General features: G+C 51.2%; 2 protein-coding genes across 12 annotated transcripts in view; both read left to right on the top strand.

Annotated features, from left to right (window-relative positions):
- PHC2 (polyhomeotic homolog 2) overlaps positions 1-1861 on the top strand; it is a 102281-nt gene extending 100420 nt beyond the window's left edge. For all 11 annotated transcript variants that reach the window (XM_064363666.1, XM_064363664.1, XM_012440356.2 and 8 more), the window contains one exon: positions 486-1861. In XM_064363666.1, the coding sequence (XP_064219736.1) occupies positions 486-640 (155 nt within the window). In that variant the 3' untranslated portion in view covers positions 641-1861. The remainder of the gene's footprint in view (positions 1-485) is intronic.
- A 9492-nt stretch (positions 1862-11353) lies between these two features.
- Positions 11354-24476, top strand: A3GALT2 (alpha 1,3-galactosyltransferase 2). The gene is made up of 5 exons (XM_012440389.2): positions 11354-11455; positions 20268-20351; positions 20558-20647; positions 20951-21088; positions 23789-24476. The coding sequence occupies exons 1-5, from the start codon at positions 11436-11438 to the stop codon at positions 24474-24476; spliced, it is 1020 nt and encodes a 339-aa protein (XP_012295812.2). The 5' UTR covers positions 11354-11435.

Below are 24476 nucleotides of genomic sequence, written 5' to 3'. Positions count from 1 at the left end.
GTGTCTGATGTCTGGAGCCCGAGGACCCACTGCAAGCATGGTCCACTCACACAGCAAGGGGGCCGGGGACCACCAGGGCCTTGGCCGCTCTCCACGAGTGTCTCTCCAGAGGGCTGCTGGTGAAGCTTACTAGTAGCTGGCTTACTCTGCAGTAAACCACCCAAAAGAGCAAGGTGAGAACTGCTGTGCCCTTTATGATCTAGCCTCAGAAATCACACACTATCATTTCCTCAGCACCTTAGCAGACATGGGTCTGCCCAGTTCACGGAGCAGGGGTGTGAACAGGGGCACGTAGGAGGAGGCCCGGATCTTGGCTGCTGTGGGTGAGACGTCCAGCCTCTCTCAAGCTGCACAATAAGAACAGCAGTGCCTTCCTCAAGGTGTGGTTATGAGGACTAAAGGAGATAAAGCTTCTAGATGCACTGGCGGCCAGAGGTGAACACTGGCAGCTCGGATTGATACTGTCTTTGGTGGTACCCCCTCAGGCTGCCAGGAGATAGCTGAGGAATTCCGTGCCCAGGAAATCGACGGGCAAGCCCTGCTGCTGCTCAAGGAGGACCACCTGATGAGTGCCATGAACATCAAGCTGGGGCCTGCCCTGAAGATCTACGCCCGCATCAGTATGCTCAAGGACTCCTAGGGCTGGCGGCAGCCAGGATTCTGGCCCAAGGCGCCTCTTCCCGACTGAGCAGAACCAGACAGACATTCCTGAGGGGCCCAGAAATGGGGCCAGTCGGAGGGCAGGGGCTCTCCCCAGGGGCGTAGCTGGTGAGGAGGTCTGGGCACCTCCTCCATGGCTCTCAGGGGCCTTTCATTTCTGTGGGAGGGGCGGAGAGGCAGGTGGCACAGAAGATGGGGCTTTATGCTTGTAAATATTGATAGCACTGGCTTCCTCCAAAGTCCCAATACTCTAGCCCCGCTCTCTTCCCCTCTTTCTGTCCCCCATTTTCCAGGGGGTATATGGTCAGGGCTCCCCAACCTGAGTTGGGTTACTTCAAGGGCAGCCAGCAGGCCTGGATGGAGGCCTAGAAAGCCCTTGCCTTCCTTCCTCCCACTTCTTTCTCCAGGCCTGGTTAACTCTTCTGTTGTCAGCTTCTCCCCCTTCAGCCTGTTTCTGCAGCAGCCAGGGTTCTCCCCCTACACCCTCTGCAGGTGGAGAGAGAGAAGCTGGGCCCAGCCAGGCCGTGCCTGCTGGCACAGACGCCTTAACGCTGTGTGTATGACTGTGTGACTGTGTGGGAGCCTGGACTGACAGATAGGCCAAGGGCTACTCTCTGGCATCTCCAGGTGTTTTGTAGCAAACAGCCACTTAGTGCTTTGTCCTGGACTCCACTCAGCCTCAGGATGGGGAATAGCCAAGAACGGCAGCCTCAGTGCAGAGGCAAGGTCAGAAAGAGACAGCGCTTCAGAGTTTCCTTTCCAGACACCCCTCCCCACACTGTGAAGTTCCCCTGACTGCCCTCCTGGTTCACAAAGAGCATTAAGAAAGCTGCGGTGGTCTGGGCCACATAGCCCAGAGGGCCGAGCCTCCTGGCCTGCCTGCCCATCCACCCTCGGAGTCCCGGTGGTGGGGCCCAGAGAACTTCTAAGGGGAGAGAACAGCTGGAGTTGCTGTTGATGTGAAGAAGGCAGCTCTTGGCCTTCCACTCTCATACTTCTTTGCCTATGTTTGAGCTACCTGAGGAGGAGACAGGGCAGGAAGGGCGAGGGTCTGCCTCTGACCTGCCGTGTCCTTTGCAGGAAGGGGTAGGCACCTTTCTGAACTTACTCTATTCCCCACCCACACCCCCAGGCAGGGTTGGACATGAAGGACTTTTTTAACCTTTGTTTTCATTTTTTAAAAATAAATCTGTAAAATCTGTCTCTTTGGTGCCTTTCTCCCCTAGAAATCCCTGTCTCTGAGCCCAAATGGCTACTTTCACCCATATGGAGATGGGTGGGTCCCTGGGCTGGGGAAGGGACCTTAAGTGGACAACATATCCTCCACACTTTGCTGGGGCTGGGTCATTTGAGGGTGCCCTCAGCTGCAGTTCACATGGCAGAGTAGATACCACTTCTTTACTTCACACGGTATCCCTTGGAGTGAGAGGGTCCAGAAGCCCTTTCTGCTCTGTGCCCCCTTACCTGTCATTCCCACTTGGGAGATGACTGCTGGGCTAGCAGCCTCTAGACACCTGGGGCAGAACCCAGGCTCTCCGATCTTCCAGCACACACCTCTGGATAGAGCTGCCTGGTGTCCAGAAGAGCCTTGAGAGGGCTTTGGTTCACTAAGCACTTTTGCATGCTTAAATAGAAAATGATTAGGGCAGAGATGAGGCATCTAAGCCTTGAATAAAGAAGGAGAAAGGGCATTCCAGACCAAGGCAGTAAGTGCAAAGGCACAAGCACAAACGTGGAACTGCGAATGAGGGACAGGTGAGCTGAAGGAGGACCACCTGATGAGCGCCATAAACATCAAGTAGTGATATGGTTTTGTAGGAATTGAGGGACTAGTCAGAAAATGCAAGGTCTGAATAAGAGAAGAAGGAAGATGGTTATTAGGGAAGTAAGGATTGGAAAGAGCCATGACATCCAGCTAGAAAACGGCCAAATGGATTCAGCAGTTAGTTGCCTGATTAGCAAATGTTGGGGCCCTGTCTTTGAGCCTTTTGATATTATCTTAAACTAGACCAGACTGATTTAAGTCAAAACAGCATTCTTCATTTAGAAACATACAGAGTCCTCCCTTTTCTGCGGTGAATAAGTTGAGACCACGACAGTTTTGAAGAACAGCTGCAGCTAAAGAGTCGATTTGAGCTTGCAGGATGGACAAGGGCTATTACATATCTCCGTAATGCTAGCAGAGAAATCAGACAGACTGCAGAATGTTGTGACAGAGGTGGTGACCCCCACTATGCCAGTTCTAAGGCCTACAGTGGAGGCTGCAAGCCCTATTCCCATGAGTAATGGAATTAGCTGGATGACTCTTTTTGTCGAGTAGGTATCATTAGGGGGACAGGCAGTTGTTTATTACCACTGGCAAATTGGATTCTAGGAATAAGGACGACTAAGGCACAGGTGCCTGTCCAGTTAATGGGTAGACACATATAGGTGGAAGAGCCACATAAGAAGAGGCCTGGGGCGAGGCAGAATGAAAATGTAGGGTGAAAAGGTGGGAGGATCCTTGAAAGGGGAGTCAGATACCCAAACTCCTAAAGATCCAGCAAGGACAGCAGCCCTTAGAGGTCGAAAGGGAGATTGATGGGGTAATTGTGTAGTGGGGGTGGTTTGATTTTCATAATGGATAAGGAAGTGCATAGTATTAACAAACAGTCTGCCACTAACATTTGTAGGACTAGGTATGAGTAAGCATGAAGAGGGGCTAGGAGGAGAATCTGAGGAACAGGGAGAGGGTAGCCAAGGATGGAGCGAGAGACAGGGAAGATGCCGACCTGGACAATAATGACTATTCATATTTTTTAGGTTATTAGTAGTGATAGAGGGTTTGTCAGTGAAGCAAAGTGAGAATGCTCATAAAGCCATACTAACGTGTGTCAGGGCTTTGGAGATGCAGAGTGAAGGAGCACTTAGAAGGTGGAAGATTACCCAAGGGAATTCCAGTGGTTCGTTGACAAGAAATGCATAGAGGAGCAGGAGTAGGGATAGTTGTCTGTGTAGTAAGGGGGCCTAATATTCGTGGAGTGGAGTTGATATGAGGTGAGAGTCGCTATAAATAGTTGCGGACAAGTATAGCAGCTTGTTGGTATGAAATGTCTGAGGAAGTTTTGCTAAACTTGTCTAAGAAATAGAGGAACTCCGTGGGAGGGTAGAGATAGGGACTGTTAAAAGAGGTGCAAAGGTGCAGGGAGATGGAAGAGGCAGCCCAATTGGCTGGCAGGGCAGGAACAGTAGTGTAAGAGGACGAAGAAACGGAGATGCAGAGCCAGCAATTTTTTTGCCAGCAGTGGGTTGCAATTAGGAGGGAATGGGTCAGATTTGATGGTACGTTGAAGATAATTAGGAAGGGATAGGGAGTGACAGAATGGGACTGAGAATAAGAGTTAGTAGAAAAGTAAAGGCCAGGTGTGGTGGCTCACGCCTTAATCCCAGCACTTTGGGAGCCGGAGGCAGGCGGATCACCTGAGGTCAGGAGTTTGAGACCAGCTTTGCCAACATGGTGAAACCCCATTTCTACTAAATATACAAAAATTAGCCAGGAATGGTGGCAGGCACCTGTAATCCCAGCTACTCGGGAGGCTGAGGCAGAAGAATCACTTGAACCTGGGAGGTGGAGGTTGCAGTGAGCTGAGATCGCACCACTGCACTCCAGCCTGGGCAGCAAGCAGAGCGAGACTCCGTCTCAAAAAAATAAAAGAAACAAGAGGACTTTATCAGGGTGAAAGAATTGGAGTGTCCCTTGCCATGAAAGGTCACCTATCCACTCAAGGAAGGAGTCAAGGGTGGAGGTTCATGGGTAGAACCACGAGATGTCAACTAAAATAGCCTGGAGGAAAGCAGTGAACTGGCAAGGCAAGCAAACATAGGGCATTTAAACATAGACGAGAAGAGCGATCAGAAGTACGATTAGACAGAAAGCAACAGAAATAGAGAGCTTGTGAGGTGTGGACCAAGTTCTAGGGGTGACTGCGTAGAGTCCTGTTGCAAATAGCAAAGTTAAGAGAAGGATTCCTGTCAATGTTAGAATATAAACTAAACTCATGTGTGGTTTGTGTCTACTCTTGAGGAATTCCAGTTAGCTTAAGAGAAACAGGAGAGAGTACTTGCGACTTCACTTCCAAGAGGAGGTGGATGGGCTGGGCTGGTCGTCTGATGGGCACTGTCTGGACCAGTGAACCCAGTAGATGAACAGCCACTGGGCTACTGTAGACAACCAGGTAGGGACCCTTCCACTGAGGCTGGAGAGCTGGAGAAGTTAGATCCTTGACCAGCACTGATCATCTGGCTAAGGTGTCCTCATAAGGCTGGGTATCTAGAGTGGGTAAGAGGAGGTTGGCAGCTTGAAGAATTGCCTGCCTAGTTTGTTGGAGAACTGGAAGATAGTCTGTAAGAGAGCTAGTTCCTGGGAGAAGGTTAGGCCCGAGCAAAAAGTTGCGGCCATGTAAGAGTTCAAAGGGGCTGTATCCTGTGGGTCCCAGGGAGTGGCAGGAATTCAGAGAAGAGCAATAGGTAAGAAGGATACCCAGTCCTTCTTTAGTTGAAGGGTGAGTTTGGTACGATGTGTTTTTAGGAGGCCATTAGCTTTTTCCACTTTTCCTGATGACTGAGGGCGGTAAGGGGCATGGAGATTGCATTGAGTAGCTAAGGGCCTGCGAGACTGCTGGGGTGATCTGGCTAATGAAAGCAGGGCCATTGTCAGATTGTATGGAAGTAGGCAGGCCAAACCAGGGGATGATATATTTAATAGACAAGAAATAACAGCAGTGGTAGGGAAGGCGTCAATCCACCCTGTAAAGGTATCTGCCCGTACAAGAAGATATTTAAATTTCTTGACACGGGGCATAAAGTCAGTTTGCCAGTCTTGTGTGGCTTATGAGTAAAGTCAATTTGCCAGACTCCCAGCACTTGGTGAGTGGGAAAGGGATAAGGTTTTAGAAATTCCTGGGGGTTGGTAGAGTGGCTGATGGAGCACTGAGATGTAATAGTTTAAGGATGGACTTCCATGAAGGGAAGGAGATGAGAGGTTCTAAGAGACAGGTCAAAGGTTTATATCCCACGTGAAAATGGTTATTATGGAAACAAGAGAGGATAGAATGGGCTTGTGAGGCAGGAAGAAGGAATTTTCCTTGATCCAAAAACCAACTGCTTTGAGTGGGAAGTGACTGGTAGTTTAAGGATTCAGAAAGAGAGTAAGTAGGGATAATTGATGAAAAAGAAAAATATTGTCCGCTAGGAGGAGATATTGGTGTGTTTGCTGCCTTCTTAGCTGTTTCATTGGCAAAAGCATTTCCTTGGGCAATGGGATCTAAAGTTTTTTGGTGTCCTTCACAGCGGACAACTCCGGCCTTGGCTGGGAGAAGGGCAGCTTTAAGGAGAGCTTGTATTAAAGAGGCACTGATCATAGAAGATCCCAGTGTAGTAAGAAAGCCCCTTTCTGCCCATATGGCAGTATGGTGGTGTAGGATGTGGAAGGCATATTTAGAGTTGGTATAGATATTTACATGTAGTCCCTTAGCAAGAGTAAGAGCATGGGTTAAAGCAATTAGTTCAGCTTGCTGAGAGGTGGTAGAGGGAAGGTGTGTAGCAGCCTCAATGATAGATGAGTGGGATACAACCGCACAATCGGCTCTAACCAGTGTTAGCTGACTGGGCTTGGAAGAACTGCCATCAGTAAACCAGGTGTGGTCTGGGTCTGGAAGGGGAAAAAGAGAAATATGTGGAAACGGGGAGGATGCTGTATGGATTAGGGAGTATGGTCATCGGGTTTAAGGCTTGTGTTTATGTTTGGTATTAGATGAGAGGCTGGATTAAAGTCAGGGCCCTGTGCAATAGTTACAGTGTGAGTTTCAATAAAGAGTGAATAGAGTTGGATAAGATGTGGGGCAGATAACAGATGTGGGAGATGTGAAGAGAATACTAAAGCCTGAAGGTGTGAGAGCTGTGTAGAGTGAGGCGTAGCCTGTGATTCTGGAAGCCTCGAGAAGGAGTAGAGCGGAGCAGCTGCCACATGCAGGCATGAGGGCCAACCTAAGACAGTGAGGTCAAGTTGTTTAGAGAGGAAGGCAACAGGACATGGACCTGGCTCCTATGTAAGAACTCCAACTGCACAACCCTGAATTTCAGCAGTGTATAAGGAAAAGGGTTAGGATGAGTTGGGGAGAGCTAGTGTGGGAGCAGTTTCTAGAGCTGTCTTTAAAGAGCAAAAGGAGGAGTGAGGAATGGATTTAGAATCTATGGGGTCGGATCAGTTTCCATTGGTGAGCTTATATAGAGATTTAGTTAGAATGGCAAAAGTATCTGACCACACCTAGGAAGGAGAGGAGCTGCTGTTTGGTAGAGGGGTTGGGGTTGAGGAGATTAACTGGGTACGGGTGGTGGGGAGAGCATGGGTGTTTTGCTGGAGGATGATCCCAGAGAGGTGACAGATGGAGAAGAAATCTGGGCCTCAGAAGGGGAAATGTGATATCCCTTTAAGAACAGGTGCTGAAGAAGCAGGAGGGTATCGTGCTGAAAAGCTTCATGAGAGGGGCTGCACAGTAGGAAGTCGTCCGTGTACTCAATCAGGTTGAGGGACAGAAAGAGAGCAGGTCGTAAGCGAGGGCCTGACTGAAGTAGTGTGGGCTGTCCCCGAAGCCCTGAGGCAGGACAGTCCAGGTGAGTTGTTGTGACTGGTGGGTGTCAGGGTCAGGCCAAGTGAAGGCAGATAGAGGGTGGGAGGAGGGGTGTAAGGGGGTGGTGAAAAAGGCATCTTGGAGATCGAGTACAGAATAATGAGTTGTGGAGGGAGGAATTGAGGACAGGAGAGTATATGGGTTTGGCACTACAGGATAGATAGGAAGGACAATTTGATTGATAAGCTAGGGTCTTGGACTAGCCAGTAGGATTTGTCCAGTTCCTGGACAGGGAAGATAGGAGAGTCGTAGGAGAGTCAGTAGACTTTAGGAGACCATGTTGTAACAAGCAGGTGATAACAGGTTTCAGTCCATTTAGAGCTTGTTGGGGAACAGGGTATTGGCGTTGGGCAGGGCAGGGGTGATTGGGTTTTAGGGGATAGTGGCAGGTGCATGGTCAGTTGCTGAGGACGGAGCAGAGGTGTCCCAGACCTGTGGGCTGAGGTGAGGAGGTGTGATGGGAGGCTGTGCAGTAGGCTTTGGGTCAGGTAAGAGGGCAGCTAAGAGATGTGGCTGTAGTCCTGGAATAGTCGGGAGCAGCTAATTTAGTTAAAATATCTCACCCTAATAAGGGAACAGGGCATGTGTGGATGCCCTGTTCTAGGGACATCTCACTCTAGGAAGGAGTAAAGGAGTGTTGCCCAAGCTGACACCAGAGTTGGGGAGTTTTGAAAGGTTTTGAAGCCTGGCCATCAATTCCCACAACAGTTATAGGGGCTAAGGAAACAGGCCCTTGAAAAGAAGGTAATGTGGAGTGGGTAGCGCCTGTATCAACTAAAAAGGGGATGGACTTACCCTCCATGGTGGGAGTTACCCGAAGCTTGGCATCTGTGGTGGTCCAGGAGGCTTCCAAAGCAGTTGGGCAGCATCAATCTTCAGTTGCTAAGCTGAGAAGTTCTGGAAAGGAGTCAGCTGGAGAATACTGGGTTTGAATTCCAGGAGACTTGGAAGTGGCTGTAATATGAGCCAGACAGTCCAATTTCCACAGACAGGACATGGCCTAGAGGGGGACTTGGGCTGTAGCACTCGTTAGCCCAATAGCCAAGCTTTTGGCATTTGAAGCAGGATGGAGCCCAGGCTGTGAGCACTCCCTGGCCCAGTGGCCAGTCTTCTGGCATTGGAAGCAAGGCCCTGGAGGAGGACAGCTTGATGGAGCACCTGACTGCAGTCGCCTCGGTGCCTGGAACAGTGGCTGGGGTTTGTCTTACCAGGGAGGCAAGCAGTTGCAGCTCTGAGATGCGTCTCCACTTGGCTGCCTCCTCCCTATTGTTAAACACCTTGAAGGCAAGGTTGATTAATTTCTGTTGTGGAGTTTGAGGGCCTTAGTCGAGTTTTTGAAGTTTTTTCCTAATGTCTGGGGCAGATTGGATAATAAAATGCATATTGAGAATAAGGTGACCCTTTGGTCCCTCTGGGTCTAGTGCTGTGTAGTATCTAAGAGTTTCTGCTAGGTGGGCCATGAATTGGGTAGGATTTTCATGTTTGCCCTGGGTTGTTTCTTTAAACTTGTCATAATTAACGGCTTTGTAAGCTGCCTGCTTAAGTCCCTTAACTAAGCAAGAGACCAGCTTGGCAATGTCAGGCAAGCCCACCTGGTATTGCCATTTGGGTTCTTCCCCAGGTACTGCGCTTTGATGCCCTCTTAGAGGGCTGGCTCATGGCATCTGCGGTGTCAGCATAAAATTGAGCCACAGTATAAATCCTATTTCATTCATCTGGAGAAAGAGTAGAGGTTAGAATGACATTTAAGTCATTCCAGGTTAAATTGTAGGACTGAGTTAGATATTGGAATTCTTGGATATATTTAGTGGAATCTGATGAGAAAGATCCCAAGCGCTGACCAATTTGGGACAGATCGGACGGAGAAAAAGGAACATGCACCCTGACTATGCCCTCGGCTTCAGCCACCTCTTGAAGGGGAAACTGTTGGGCGGGGGAGGGAGAGCTAGTTTTAAGGCTGAATTGTGTCCCGGAGCAGGTGTGGGATGGAGAAGTGACAGAGGAGGTCTAAGAGGGAGGGGATGGGACGGTGGGGAGATTAGGGTGCAGTTTAGCCTGATGAGGGGCAGCCTGAGGGAGAAGGGAGAGGTCAGAAGGGTCTATTGAGAGTGAAGAATCTGCATTGGCAGTAGGGACAGGGGGCACAGGTGGGAGAGAAAGAAGGAGAATTTGAGAGGGGTCACGTTGGGAGCAGAGGCCGGGAAGGGAACGAAGTGTGAAAAATGCCTGCACTAGGGGACTTCAGACCATCTGCCCATTTTACAACAAAAGTTGTCTAGATCCTGCAGGATAGAAAAACCAAAGATGCCATTTTCTGGCCATTTAGAGCCACTGTCCAATTTATATTGTGGCCAAGCAGCATTGCAGAAGAAAACAAGACACTGAGGTTTTAGGTCAGGTGATAGCCAGAGAGGTCTGAGGTTTTTAGAAGGCAGGCTAAGGGAGAGGAGGGAGGAACGGAGGGCAGGAGGTTGTCCATAGTTTAAGAAGAGCGGCGGAGACAAGGAAAGTGAGTGTGGGACCAAGCAGCTTAGCAGGCGGCCCAGACTAAATCTTGGTTTGAACCTGGGGTGAATCAGTCAAAGGGGACATCCTATGAGTGCGAGTGAGTGACCAGAGCAGACGTCTCCACAATGGTCAGTCACTAAAGCAAATGAGTACAAGTGAGTGAGCAAAGCAGATGCCTCCACAATGATGTCACTGAGGGAAGACTGTCTTCCCGGTTCCGAGACCTACGTAGGATTTTTTCCAGTCATGAACCTCATGGAAAGTCCTGTCTTTCTTGTCTCCACTGAAAGGGAGAGGAAAGTGAAACTGGAAGGAGAAGGAAGCTGACAGGTAGTGAGAAGGGCAAAAGAGAAGAGTTGAGGCAAACTGCTTACCTGATCTGAGGATGGTGAGTGGATGCGCGGGCTGGTCTGATGAGCCTAGGTCATAGGTAGGTCTCTTCGCGGAGGGAGCGCAAGCGGTAGGGACGGGGGTTTGGTTGCCTGTAGCAGTTCCCCCGTCCCAGGTTTTGGCATCAATTGTCAGTGTGTCACTCATGTAAAGAGACCACCAGGCAGGCTCTGTGTGGGCAACAAGGCTGTTTATTTCACACTTAGGTGCAAGCGGGCCAAGTCTGAGAAAGGAATTAGGCAAAGGGGGTAGGAGAGGGGACTGGTTATATGGGTTGGGGCAAATGGTCAGCTAAAGGTGGTAATCTATCTTAGGGAGGGAAAGGACGTCATGGGGTGCATGATTCTAAGGGTAGGGGTCGGTAATCTATCTTGGGAAGGGGAAGGGCAGCACAGGATTCATGATCACAGGGGTAGGGGTCATTTATTACAAACAGGCATGATCATAAGGGTGGGGAGTATCGGCTGCAATCAGAGGGGAGGGTGCAGTAAATTACATCGTTACAGGGGTGAGGGTCTTGAAAAACCCAATGTCCAGTGGCGGGGGGGTGATTTTTGCAAGGCTGAACAGAAACAATGGTTGCAGGTTGCAGCAATTCGTTGGGGCAGGAACAACTTGTTTTACTTCTTTCTGTGGCCAACTGATCACTTGTGGTTACTTCAGACTTCCTGGCTTCTGGCGACCATCCAGAGGTGTACCTGTGGGTCACCAAGGCTATAACGGCCAGGCTTGGTCTTGGAGGCCTGACACTAAGGAGGTAAAGGGCTCCACAAGGTGAAGTGTCCAAGGTCACAGGTGCCCAGTGCCCTTCAGATCTGGCTGAGGCTCTGTGCAGAACAGCATTTTTCCTGGGTGGCAAACACCATACTTTGATCCCCAGCCGTTCCCAGGAACCAAAGACACTTCCCCTGGGGAGGGAATAGGAGACTGTACAAAATGACAGAGACTCCAGCCAACCAGAGGTGGCTTACTCAGACCCACCCTCTTCCAGGGTGTTGCCAGCCCCACTCCACCTTGGGGCCAGCTTCCCAAAAAGGTCCCACCCCCGGCAGGTCCCTTGCAGGCAGTCCATCCTGACTGCTCCTGTGGGTGCAGCTCCTGAGGCAGAGGGGCAGGAGCTGTTTGGTCCAGGTCTGCAGGAACAGGCCATTTCTTCCCTGGCTCTGAGCTGGGAAACTTTGCTCCCAGCCATCCTACCAGCTTCCCCATATGGCTCTCGAAGGACTCAGGTGAGTGGGGACAACAGTGTGGAGAGGAAGAAAGTGTGGGGACAGCTGAGCTAAGAGGGATCCAGTCTGATGGCCAAAACAATACCAAGGGGAGGTGCCAGAGCCAGCCCTGGAGTGTACTAGCTGAGCCTCTGGTCTGGGAGAAAGGCGGCTCCAAGAGGGGACATTGCCCTAGGAGAAGAAAGACAATCCATGTGGATGGACACTGGGGTGGGGGAGGCTGTATTCCACGGGATTTTGTAGCCAACAAAAAGTTGGATTTCTCTTGCTTCTCTTAATGCCAAACCCCCTTGGTGAGCCAGAAAGCAAGGACCAGGGGCACATTCCCTCCCCCACTGTAACTGAGAGCTCCCTCTATCCCCACTGGGACTGATGGTCCAGGACTAGGAACCTGTGCCCCCTTAAGACCTACTGACTAATCTTTAACCCTTTCTTGAAGGCAAGGAGAGTGGGAAGCAGGGCACAAGGTGGAGCTTGAGGGACCACCTTCTGCAGGTAGTATCTGAACAAGAAATGTGGAGGAGTGGGCCAGTCAGGGGCCTCCACAGACTAAGGGCTCCCAGGCCAGGGGATGGGAAAGGCAGGAGGAGCTGGTGGGTCCTACCCAGTCCCAGGCCTGACCACAGGAGTTCACAAGACCAACTCTGCCTGTGTGCCCTGGCTGCGGCCCAGAGCCCAGAAGAAGCATCGTTATGCCCTACCCTGGTTTGGAGAGGCTGGTGAAGAGGGTGGGACAGCCACAGAGGGAGAGAGAGACCCTCCAGCCTTTTCCTGCTCCTGTAGCACCTTACGCAGCGTCTCGCGTACCTCCCACAGTGCACCTCCCGAGACAGCCTTGCCAGCTGCCAGTATGGGGTTTGACCAGGCTTCTAGAAAATGGAGAAGCCCAGCTGCAGCCAACCCTCCAGGAGCTCAGACAGGAGCTGAATAAGTGGGGAGAGGAGAAGCCAAGCCCATGGGGAGAAATAACGGGCTGGGAACCTTGTGAGAGGAGCCTCAGGGTTGAGCTAGGCCCAGGTCAAATGGAGCCCAAATGCCACGCTGGAAGCTCTGGCTGGGGAATCTGACTGTCAGACTCAAAGCCCAACCCCACCCCTTACACTCCATGCAAATGCCTTGGTGTAAAGTGTACACAACAGGAACAGCAAATGCCTATTGAAGGTGCACCCTGTGAACTTGCAGTAGGTTGGGGGTTTTTACCTAAAGAACACAGATTCTTATTGGAGGAGAAACACACTGATTAGTTGATCCCCAAAGGGTAGAACTAGGGACTGGAAAGCCTGGTGTCCCAGGAGGCAGGGAATGGCTAGCAGGACCCTGAGCTGACAGGGAAGGAGGAGGGTGCTGAGGTTGGGGAGTGAGCCCTGGGAAGCCCCCAGGCAAGAATATCCCATGTGCTGCCTCCTCTCCTGCTGCTGGAGTGCAGGCCACGTGCGCAGGTACACCACTGGCCTATAGGACTCTGGGCAATTCTTTTCACTTTCTGGACCTTCATTTTCCCTTTATGGAAGAAAATGAAAACCAGGCCCCACCTGAGTTTGTTATGTGTGCAGCAAAGAGGGAGGGAACCAAACCTACTCCTAAAAGATGTGGTGCATCTGATTCACACCAATAAGGCTGCCCAGCCTTGCAGAGGTGAGCTGTCACTCAGATCTGCTCCAAGCCTCTGCGCGTCCTCTCTCATAGTGACCCTGGCCCAACCCTCTTGCTGAGTGCTGCCCTCAGGTATTATGTGTCCCCTGGACAGTGGTGTCCACTTGGGTGTCCTGACTCAGTACTTCTCAAGCTGCAGTTTGCATTTCCTTCATTTTCTGTGTTCTCAGCAATTGATCCCAGTGACCCAAGTGGGACCTCTGCTCTATCCCCTGAGCAAGTGCAACCCTAAGCAAGTAATTTAACCTTCTAAGCCTCAGTTTCCTCATTTATAAAGCAGATATAAGCACAGCATCTCCTTCAAGGGGTTGTGGTGTGCTTTCAACAGGACAGGCACATAGAACACTTGGCCAAGTGTCCATCTCAGTGTCTGGGATTATGCATAAGGAATGCAGACATAATCCTGAAGAAAATGGTTTTAAGCAAAGGAGTACCAGTCAATTTGGAAGAGAGAATGAACACATATAACTCATTCATCATTTCATTCATTTGCTGAACAAATAATTATCAACAGCATGAATTATAAGGCAAGCTCTGGGAGTTGGCACCAGGAAAACAAAGGCTGGCAAAACAGAGAAACCTGGAGCCTAGTGGGGTAGAGAGTCCCTAGCATCACTTGGTAAATACTGGAGGAGAGGTCTGGAAAAGGGACAGGGGGAAATGCTGGGGGAGGGACCTAAGACGAGATATCAAGGCCGGCTTCAGACAGGAGGAAGCTGGGTGCTAAGGAATAATGTGGAACTTGTTGGCCAATGGCAGGAAGAGAGCAATCGGAGTGGAATACAGAGGTGGGGAAGCCTAGGAGACTTCATGATAAAGGGTGAAGAATGCAGACCAGGAGGCAGGGTCAGGAGACTGTTATAGGAATCCAGATGAGAAACAAGCAGGCACCAATAGGGCAGTGAGGGAGGCCAGGAGGAGAGCTCTGGGCACTAGGAAGGAGGCAGAAGCAACAACTTGGCTGTCGGGAGAAAGCAGGGGTCCCACTTGGGTCACTGAGATAAATCACTGAAAACATAGGATGGGGAGAGTGAGTGGGAGGATGGGGGAAGATTGAGTGGGGGGACAGGGGAGAGTGAGTGGGAGCACCCACAGGGTTTGCTGATGGGCTGCATGTGGGGAATTAAATTATTTGTAACAGTATTTTTATTTAACCCAGCACATCCAAATTTACACCTGTTTCACTGTTTTAATGTGGTTACTAGAAATGTTTAAATTACATATGTGGCTCACATTATACTTCCACTGGATGCTGCTATTCTAGATCTCTTCCTATGCATCATGAAAGAATGCTGCTAGACATGCCCGCCAAGGCTCGGGTGCACAGGCACAGGCGCTTCCCCCCGCCAGAAGCTAAGTCTGCCTCTCCATATTAGTGTTCCTTCCTTTTCACCTTAGCACACTAGAGTCTTTTTTCCAGAGAGTACAAATAAATCTACCTCACGCTTTTTAATAGCTATGTTGATCTCCATTACGCAAGTTGAGTACCCCTCATCCAAACATCTGAAATCCAAACGCTCTAAAATCCAAAAATGTTTGAGCACCAACAGGACATTGAAAGGAAACGCTCCCAATGAAGTATTTTAGATTTCAGATTTCCAGATTAGGGATACTTAGCCAGTAAATACAATGCAAATATTGAAAACACCAAAAAAGTCCAAAATCCAAAACACTCTTGGTCTAAACTGTTGGATAAGAGATACCCAACCTGTACAGATAGGCCTAATTCATTCATCCAGTTCCCTACTGATGAACCTGAGGTTGAGGCATGAGTTTGCTTTTTCAGACAAGGCTACAGGAACATCCTGGGACTACTCACTGTGGGGTCTCCATTCCAAGCTGCAGGCACACTGGCCAGGGGCTGTGGGCACTGACAGTTTACAGTGGAGGGCCCGGACTTGGAAGGCTTCTCGGGCATGGTTAAGAGACATGGATGGTGTCCTGCAAATCAGCAGGAAGCCACAAAATAACTTAATTTTTTTTTAATTGCTGACTTTGAATTTTCCCTTCATTAAAAAAGCAACATACTATAAATACATTACAGACAATTGGGGAGAAAATAAGAAACCATAATTTTATTGCACAAATACATTCTACCTTTTAGTCTTATTTTCTGGTATGTTTTTATTCTTGCTAAATTGTAATCAGAGTGCACATCAATTTTAGATCCTGCTTTGTTCCTTTAATGTTCCTGTGTGAGCATTTTTCTACGTGACCACAGAATCTTCCTAACACATTTATTTAGCCAGTCCCTTCAGCTAGACACTAGAGTCTTCTTCAGTTATGTTTGAGCAGCTCAGATGATGCCTCTGCCTGTGACCCAAAACGCCTTCTCTAAGGGTGCTTTCCTGGCAGCATTCAACCAACCTCAAGTCTCGCTTGTGTAAGGGAAACAAGAACACATCCATCAATACAACCCCATCCCCTCTAGCTGCCACACTGTCTCTTTCCTTGTGACAGCCCAACTTCTGGAAAGACAGCCCCACTCCCACCCCACCCATGTGCCCCTCCTTAAGTCCTCTACCTGCTCAGTCTCCCTCCCATTCCCACCTGGTCTGGGCCTGGGCCCTGGCCTCCTCTCTCTCTGGACTCTCTCCTTCTCTCCCATGACATCCCAGCCCTCCTGGTAAATCATAAAACTTTCTCCTGAGCCTGACTGCCTTCTGGGCTTCAGCCCCCTTCCTCCAACCAGACTACCAAGCATCTTCTTTGTGGTCCCCCAGCCCTGTCCCTCTAATCCATGGCCAAGTCTGGCCCATGCGCCCTCCTAGACAGCCCTTCACCTATTCCTCCCCATCCAGCTGCCAACACCCTGGTGTTGCTCCTAATGCCTCCCAGGGGCTGGCACCTAACTCATCTTCCTGCCTCCAGCAGTGCCTTCCCTGCCACCCCACCATGGCCAGGCTCCAGATTTCAGTGGGAATACTTTAGGGGTGTGTGTGTGTGTGTGTTTTCAAATAAAAATCTGACTGAGTCACTCCCTGAGGAAATACCTGTTCCCCTGAAGTCCAATCCTCCAAGCCTGAAATTCGGGCCCCAGGTGATCTGGCCCCGGCTCACCTGTGCACCCTCATCCCTCCCTTCTCATCTGCTACTACTCTCCACCCTGCAGTTCACAGACATTCCAGGAGTGAGCCTTCCTCGCTTCTGCACATTGTGGTTTCTTTTTCATGGACTGCTCTTCCCCCTCCATGCTTTCTTCACCTGAAGAACTTCTATTAATAATTTTTTAGGTCCCAGCTTAGAAGCACCTCCTTCTCCAGGAGGCCCCGACTTCCTCCTCATCTACCAAGACTCAGGTGCTACCCTCCAATTTGCCTCACAGCATCTGGTATTTTTCCCAATCACAGAATTCACTGTGCTGTGTTCCATGCATCTGTTTTCAGTCTGTCATGTGACCCATTCCCTCACTCCTCCCCCACTACACCCACATTTCCTGGCTCCATACCCTGAAGACAGGGTCTGTGCCTCATTGATCTCTGAATCCCCAACTTAGCATAGTGCTTGAGGCTGAGCTTGTGTCCAATAAATATATTTTGAATTCAGAACTTAACAGACACTGATGAACATCTTGATGCATAAACTTTTCTCATTCTGAAGATTATCTCCTTTGAACAGATTCCCAGAAGCTGGAAATTACTGAATTAAAGAAGATGAATATTAAACACTTTAAATTCCCATAGCTATGTAGCTTTCCAAAAGGCTGTGGCAATTTACACTTCCGCCAGCAAGTCTAAGAGTGCTGATCTCACTGCATTCTTGCAGCTTGGCTATTCTCATTATGCCTTTTTTTTTTAATTAAGACAGGTTCTCCCTCTGTCACCAGGCTGGAGTCCAGTGGCATGATCATAGCTCACTGTAACCTGTAACTCCTGGGCTCACGAGATCCTCCTGCCTCAGCCTCCTGAATAGCTGGGACTACAGGTGTACACCATCTGGCTAATTTTTAATTTTCTGCAGAGGCAGGGTCTTGCTGTGTCGCCCGGGCTAATCTCAAACTCCTGGCCTCAAGCGATCCTCCTGCCTTGACCTCCCAAAACACAGGGATTACATGCACGAGCCCCTCCCAGCCCCATTCTGTCTTTTTTTAAAGTGCTCATTTTACAGGCAAAACATACCACCACCTTGTTCTAATTTGTATGTCTTTGATTACCAGTGAGGGTGAACATTTTTCCATATATTTGCCTACTAAATGCACTTCATCTATGAGGATTTACCTGTTTGTGTGACATGGAACCTGTTAAGGCAGGCTGACTTGTCATGAGGTGATTCTGGGGCTGTGGAGGAAGTGACCGGGAGCATGAAGAGTGCTGCTGCAATGATCCCGTGATGGAGGAGCAGGCCAGGGTCACTCTGGGCCATGGGGAAGAGCAGGAGGGGCAGAGATCAAAGAGACCAGGTCAACCTGGGACTGAAAGCAGACAGCAGGTGCAGAGCAGGAGGGGTGAGGGCGTACCCAGGTTTCCGGCTCAGCGAAGTGAACTGGAGGAGGTGCTGTGCTTGGAGACGGTGCGCAGGTGGATCCACACACCTGCAAGGCAGTTCTCAGCAACCTTCACTAGACACATCTGCTGAGGAACAGTTACGTGGGGCAGCAGGAGAGGCAGGGGCAGGAGGGTCTGAGGCTGGCAGGCTTCTTGAAAGAGACCAGGGGAGCCAGGTTTTGAAAGGATTTGTAGGGCAGGGAGTGGAGTCAGGAGGCTGCCCAGGGGACGATCAGGGTGTGCTCAGGAAGCAAGGTTATCATGAGCTAAAGCTGAGTGAGCTATCGAAACATAAGAGGCCTTGTTCTCATTGCTTAGCTTGTGTGAATGCAATGACAGCCCTAAAGCAGGTAGTGTTCTTATTATCCCCATCCTATAGATGACACTGATGTGCAGAGGACCAGACCTTGCCACGGGTCAGACAGCTAATGAGTGGTAGAGTTAGGATTTGAACTCAGGGCTCTGGCCCCTGTGTCTGTGCTCCTCACCATGTGGCTGCAGTTGCTCTAGATACGTGAGCACTCAGGAAGGCTGGGGGACAGTGGAACGAGCTCCGCAGAAGGAACTTATTAAGATTCTCAGTATTTGGGGCCCTTCCTGGAAAACGATGAACTGTGGACAAATCCCAAAGCCCACCTCCTCTGAGCCAGGAACTGGGCTGCTGAGCTCTGCTTGGAGAAGTTCACCTGGCCTGGTGACTGGAGCCACCACAGACACCTGATCTCTGACCACAGCCAGCCCAGTAACTCTTCTCTAAGTCCCAGACAGCTCTTAACCCTCAGTTACTGAGGTGGGAGGACTGATTGAGAGAGCTGCCAAGTTGGAGACAAGGCTGGGCAACATAGCAAGACCTCATTTCAAATAAAAAACAATTAGGCATCTATAGTCCCAGCTGTACAGAAGGCTGAGGTGGGAGGATAGCTTGAGCCCAGAAGTTGGAGGCCACAGTGATCTGTGATCACATCACAACACTCCAGCCTGGGTGACAGTTAGATTGTCTCTAAAAAAAACAAAAACAAAAAAAACTCCCCATCACTGAGCCACAAACACCTGTGCATCCTCTCCCGGCCTCTCCTGTCCAAGGTCAGTCCCACCCTCCACTCAGGATAAGCACCCTCAACCCCTAATGTTATCATCCCCACAACCTGCCCAAGGTCATGCCCTGCAGCACTGCTGAGGAAAAGAAAGGATTAGGCATCTAAAGGTTCATCCTAAGTGACCTGGTTAGGTACTGTGGAGGCCAAGGCAACTTCATCTTGGAAGCTCATCTGTCATGTTGGTTTCTGATTAACCCTGGTTCCAGGAAGCTCCCCAAGATGTCCAGCGTATCCACTGTTCCTTGTGTAAGATCACATACTTACATCTTGCCCTTGGGTCAAAACAAATCTGATGTGATCATACTTCACTTGTCCTACACATCCCTTCTGAAGCATGTGCACCCTCTCTGTGGTATATAAGCCCTGGGTCTGGGGGCCTGTAAGGTCTATGGCTGTGCTTTGGTGAAGGAATAGGCTGAGGCAGACATCCAGGCCAGAGTGACTCAGTGAGTTTAGAGCACAGGAGCATATTCCACTTGACATGTAACTTGTTTAAGTTCATACTTAGCTCTAAGCCCGTGTTGTCCATAGAAGGTATTAACTGCCCTGCTGTGCATGGGGCTCGGTTCAGTGCAGCAAGGCATGGCATGGCATGGCACAGCTCGTGCACGTGCCTAGAGAGAGAATAACACTACTAGCCCCTGTAAGGGAGAGCCAGTCTCCTTGAAGGTGGGCAAGGGGAGCCAGGAACTGGCTTGTGCCTAAGGGGAAAGAGTTAAGCTGCTGACCCTGACAGATCTGGCCTTGCAGGCCAGGGAGTGCAGCTGCAGGCATAGGGGCAGCAGGAGCCTCAGAGCCAGCTACTGAGAGGAGCCACAGAGCCGGAGCAGATGGCCAAGATCAAGGTGGACAGTGAGAGAGCTAGTGTGAGTAAGCTGCTGATGAGAGAGCTGCTGAATAAAACTACATATCACCTGCCTACAGCCCCAAGCTGTTCTTTCAGGTCTTCGCCCATCCACCCACTCCCCTCGGACCTCAGCTGGGGCTGAAACCTGACAATTAGCGTAGTCATGGCATAACAAGGGTCATGGCTCGGGGATCCACCATCTGGTCTCACAGCCACACGAGCCATTTAAATCCCTATTAAATGTTTCTTTCTAAGAAACTGGACTTGACAGCCTCTTCCTCTGGCCTCTCAGCTTCCTAAGACTTTGGGGGCAGGTTTGCATAGGCCTGCCCCATGTGAAACAGGTAAATTATGCTGTCTCCAATCTATATCACCCTTGGCAGCTGACAAGGGTGAGGAAGTTCTCTGAGCACTGAGATGAAATAACCTCAAAGTGGAAAATGAAAGGTTCAGAACATCGTGTCCACTGTGCTACCATTTGTGGTGGGGCAGGGGAAAAGAGAGTATTTGCTACCATATTTATATTTATATTTGCATACACATTGCATAGACACATATGCATAGACTGTCTCTTGAAGGACACACAAGAAACTGGTAACACTGGACACTTCCATGCAGAGGAACTGGATGACCGGAAGTAGGAAAGACTTTTCATGTATGTGTGTGTATAAATATGTGTGTCTATACATATACATGAGTTGCCGATGCCCGCCCCCCACTTCTGCCCCCAGGGCCTGGAAGAGAATTTTCTGGCGGCAGATCCTACTTGCACTTGGCCTCTTAGGCCTGTTCCTGTATGGCCTCCCTAAATTCAGGTACAAGCCCCTTTCCCCAGCACTTGAGGTCGGACCACAGAGTCAGGGTTAAAGGGGATCTGTCTAAGTGCCTCATTGGTGGATGAGGGGTGGTGGCTAGCTCAGCTCAAGTGTCCTTGTGAGCCCTCTTTCCTTGTAAGAAGCAAAGCCAGAGGGCTCCTGGGCAGGCTGACATGCTTCTCACGGCTGCCCACCCCCTGCCATAGACATCTGGAAACCTTCATCCCCATGGGTGTCTGTCCTTCAGCCACAGTGTCACTGCTGAGAGACAACTTCACAGGTGCCCTGCGTCCCTGGTAAGAAGCTCCTATCCCTCCCACTCCAAGAGTACCCCTAAACCCTACAGAGCTCTGCCCCATGTCCCTGCCCTCATATCTCCCACCCCAGCAGAGCCAAGCACTGTGCCACCAAACCCAGCAGCCCCCATCAGGCTATATGCCTCGCAGTCCTCTGTGTTGCTCTGAGCTGGAGGCTTCCAGGGGCAGCAGCTAGGTCTCATCCGTCTGTGGGTCCCTAGGGCTCAGCACTGGGGAGGTGGCAGTGAGCATACACCAAGCAGGTGGATGAATGGAGCTCTTTCCCATCCCTGCCCTGGCCAGGGCCCGGCCTGAAGTTCTGACCTGCACCCCCTGGGGGGCTCCCATTATTTGGGATGGCACTTTCGACCCAGATGTGGCCCAGCAAGAGGCTAGTCAGCAGAACCTCACCATCGGGCTGACTGTCTTTGCTGTAGGCAGGTAAGGCCTGGGAAGGGGAACAGTGCTGTCAAGGCTGGGAGTGGGAGGGGTGTGCATGTGATGGAAGAGGTGGGGCACCCTGCTCCCTGTGCTGTGGGATCCCAAAGTAAAGTGAGAAACAAAGACAGCACTTCTTGACCCATGCTCCCAGGGTAAGCACAGGACCATCCTTCTCCTCCCTAGACACCAACACCATAGAGCCCACCCAACACAGGCAGCCAGGGCTGTTCTAGAACCACATCTAGAAGGGACCTGCCTAGGGGCTGGGACTGATCCATCTGGAGGCACTGGTTTTGTAGTGAGAAAATGATGGGGTCTTTCAGGTGAGAGTGGTGAGAGGAGGGCAGTGTGACTGGTAAGTAGAGGAATGATTCACCAAGGCAGGTGCCCAATGGAGATCAGCAGCTCAGGTGCAGGTACACAGGATTGGAGGGGGTGCCAACCAAGTCTGATGGAGGGAGAGGGGCTGGGGAGCTGAAGGATTACAAGGGAGTGAATCTGAACTGGGCAGAGGGAGTAAAGAGGAGGGGGTGACAAATACTGAGAAAGTGGCAGGGTCACCAGATGGAGGATTCAGTGAGGTACGACTGTTTTGGGTAGGGGTGGTAATCACAGTAAGCGAGCTAGAGAAACGAGGTCCTCCCATGGTCACTCTCTTGACTTGGTCTTCATCAGTGTCTGTTCCACTCTGTTCCTTTCCTGCAGAATCACTGCAGGAAAGGAGGTCAAGAGAAAAAATGGCAGAGGCACTGACCTCCCCACTACAGATGACAGGGAGTGTCTAAGCTGGGTGTCCACCTTCCTGAGGTGACACGAAGGGGACTCTTGGCAGTCAGATCCTATAACCTAGTTTCAGCCAACTAAAAGAAGCATTTCTAAAAATGGAACCAGTTGCTTTGGGAAGGTGGTGAGAGCCTCCCATTTAGGAAGAGATACTCAAAAAGGATGGAGAAGGAATTTTGTTACCAGATACCCCAAACAACCATTCAAGGCTCCTCCAACTCTGTCCCCCACACCCTATAAGCGACAGAAAGCCAGGAGTGCTGCTGACAGGCAAGGGGATGAAAAGGACCAAGGTGTGAACTGTGAACCAGGTGGGCAGAACTGCTGGGCCACTTGGACCTTGGCCTCTCCCAGGACCTCGGTGTTCCCACTTCCATCACACATGCTGAGTTCCTGCCCCACCCCTAGGGGTCAGACACTCAATGTACAGAAAATTCTGGGATCCTGAGGTCCCGAGTTCCAAGATTCTGAGTCCAACACTCTGGGATGCTGAGATTGCCCAAGTCTCTGATTCCCATTTCCCACAGTCACCAGGAATAGACCAAGTGTAAGTAAAGGTACAGGCTCCAAGGCCAAGCTGGGTCCAAATCCGGGCTCTACCACTTACCAATGATACATACAAGTTTCTAACGCTCTTTAGATGAGACAGTGCACATTGACTTAGAGAGCAGTGGCTGCCACATGATCAAAGTTCTAAGTACTATTAGGTACTGTTACTATTATTTTAAAATCCTAAGATCCCAAGGTCTGTTCCTACAGTATTCCAGGCAGCCTCATTATCGATGTAGTGAAAGACACTCAGTGACTTAAAACAGCTTATTATTATAGCTCCTAAAATAATTCTGTGGAGGGCCAGGCACAGTGGCTGTAGCCTGTAATCCCAGCATTGGGAGGCCCAGGTGGGTGGATCACCTGAGGTCAGGAGTTCAAGACCAGCCTGGACAACAGGGTGAACTCTGTCTCTACTAAAAATACAAAAAATTAGCCAGGTGTGGTGGCTGAGGCCTGTAATCCCAGCTACTTGGGAGGCTGAGGCAGGAGAATCACTTGAACCCAGGAGGCAGAGGTTGCAGTGATCTGAGATCACGCCACTGCACTCCAGCCTGGGCAACAAGAGTGAAACTCCATCTCAAAATAATAATAATAATAATAATAATAATAATAATAATAATAATTCTGTGGGTCAGGAATTCAGACAAGGCTCAGCAGGAAGGGTTCCTCTCCTCATGCTCCCAAATGTCTGGGTCTCAGCTGGGAGTCCAACTGCTGAAGACTAGTGGGGCCAGCTTGGGCTTCCTCACTCACGGCAGCACCCAAGTTCTGGGACTTCTTAAAAGGAGGCTTAGAGCCCTAAAGAGAGAAACGCTGCCAGTCCTCCAAAGGGCCAGTATGAGGCAGGAGTGGCAGGCAATTTGCAAGCATCTTCAGTCCCACCTGCCCTGCCCCATCTAAGTTGATAGATGCTAGGGTTGGAGGATCTGAAGGACCAGGCAGCATGAGTGGGGTAGGGGTGAGTTGTGATGGAGTGGGGTGGGGGTGAGGTGGGTGAGGTTAGGGTGGGGGTGAGGTGGGGTGAGGGGAGATTGGGGTGGGGGTGGGGGTGGGTGAGGGTGGGGTGAGATGAGGGTTGGGTTGGGTGAGGTGAGGATAAGGATTGGGTAGGGTGGAGGTAGGGGTGAGGGTGAGGTGAGGTGGGGGTGAGGTGAGGTTGGTGTGGGGTGAGGTGGGGGTGAGAAGGGGTTGAGGGCTGGGTAGGTGGGGATGAGGGTTGGGTGGGGTGGGGTGAGGTGGGGGTGAGGGCTGGGTGTGGCGGGGTGAGGGTGAGGAGGGGGTGAGGGTTGGGTGGGGTGGGTTGGGGTGGGAAAGTCGGCCCCGCCTCGCCTCACTCTCAGGCTGACTGTGGCGCCACGCCCTCAGGTACCTGGAGAAGTACCTGGAGCGCTTCCTGGAGACTGCGGAGCAGCACTTCATGGTGGGCCAGCGCGTGGTGTACTACGTGTTCACCGAGCGGCCAGGCGCGGTACCCCGCGTGGCGCTGGGCCCGGACCGGCGGCTGCGCGTGGAGCGTGTGGTGCGCGAGCGGCGCTGGCAGGACGTGTCGATGGCGCGCATGCGCACGTTGCACGCGGCGCTGGGCGGGTGGCTGGGCCGCGAGGCGCACTTCGTGTTCTGCATGGACATAGACCAGCACTTCAGCGGCGCGTTCGGGCCCGAGGCGCTGGCCGAGTCAGTGGCGCAGCTGCACTCCTGGCACTACCACTGGCCGCGGTGGCTACTGCCCTTCGAGCGCGACGCCCGCTCGGCCGCCGCGCTGACGTGGGGCGAGGGCGACTTCTACTACCATGCTGCGGTGTTCGGGGGCAGCGTGGCGGCGCTGCGTGGGCTGACGGCGCACTGTGCGCTGGGCCTGGCTTGGGACCGCGCGCGGGGTCTGGAGGCGCGCTGGCACGACGAGAGCCACCTCAACAAGTTCTTCTGGCTGCACAAGCCCGCCAAGGTGCTGTCGCCCGAGTTCTGCTGGAGCCCCAACATTGGCCCGCGGGCCGAGATCCGCCGCCCGCGCCTGCTCTGGGCACCCAAGGAGTACCGGGTGCTGCGGGACTAG

This window comes from Aotus nancymaae, unplaced genomic scaffold (genome assembly GCF_030222135.1).
Source record: "Aotus nancymaae isolate 86718 unplaced genomic scaffold, 86718_ANA_hifiasm-v0.15.2.pri h1tg000053l, whole genome shotgun sequence".
Lineage (NCBI taxonomy): Eukaryota > Metazoa > Chordata > Mammalia > Primates > Aotidae > Aotus > Aotus nancymaae.
The sequence above is the reverse complement of the archived record's forward strand: the minus strand, read 5'-3'. Positions and strand labels throughout refer to the sequence as shown.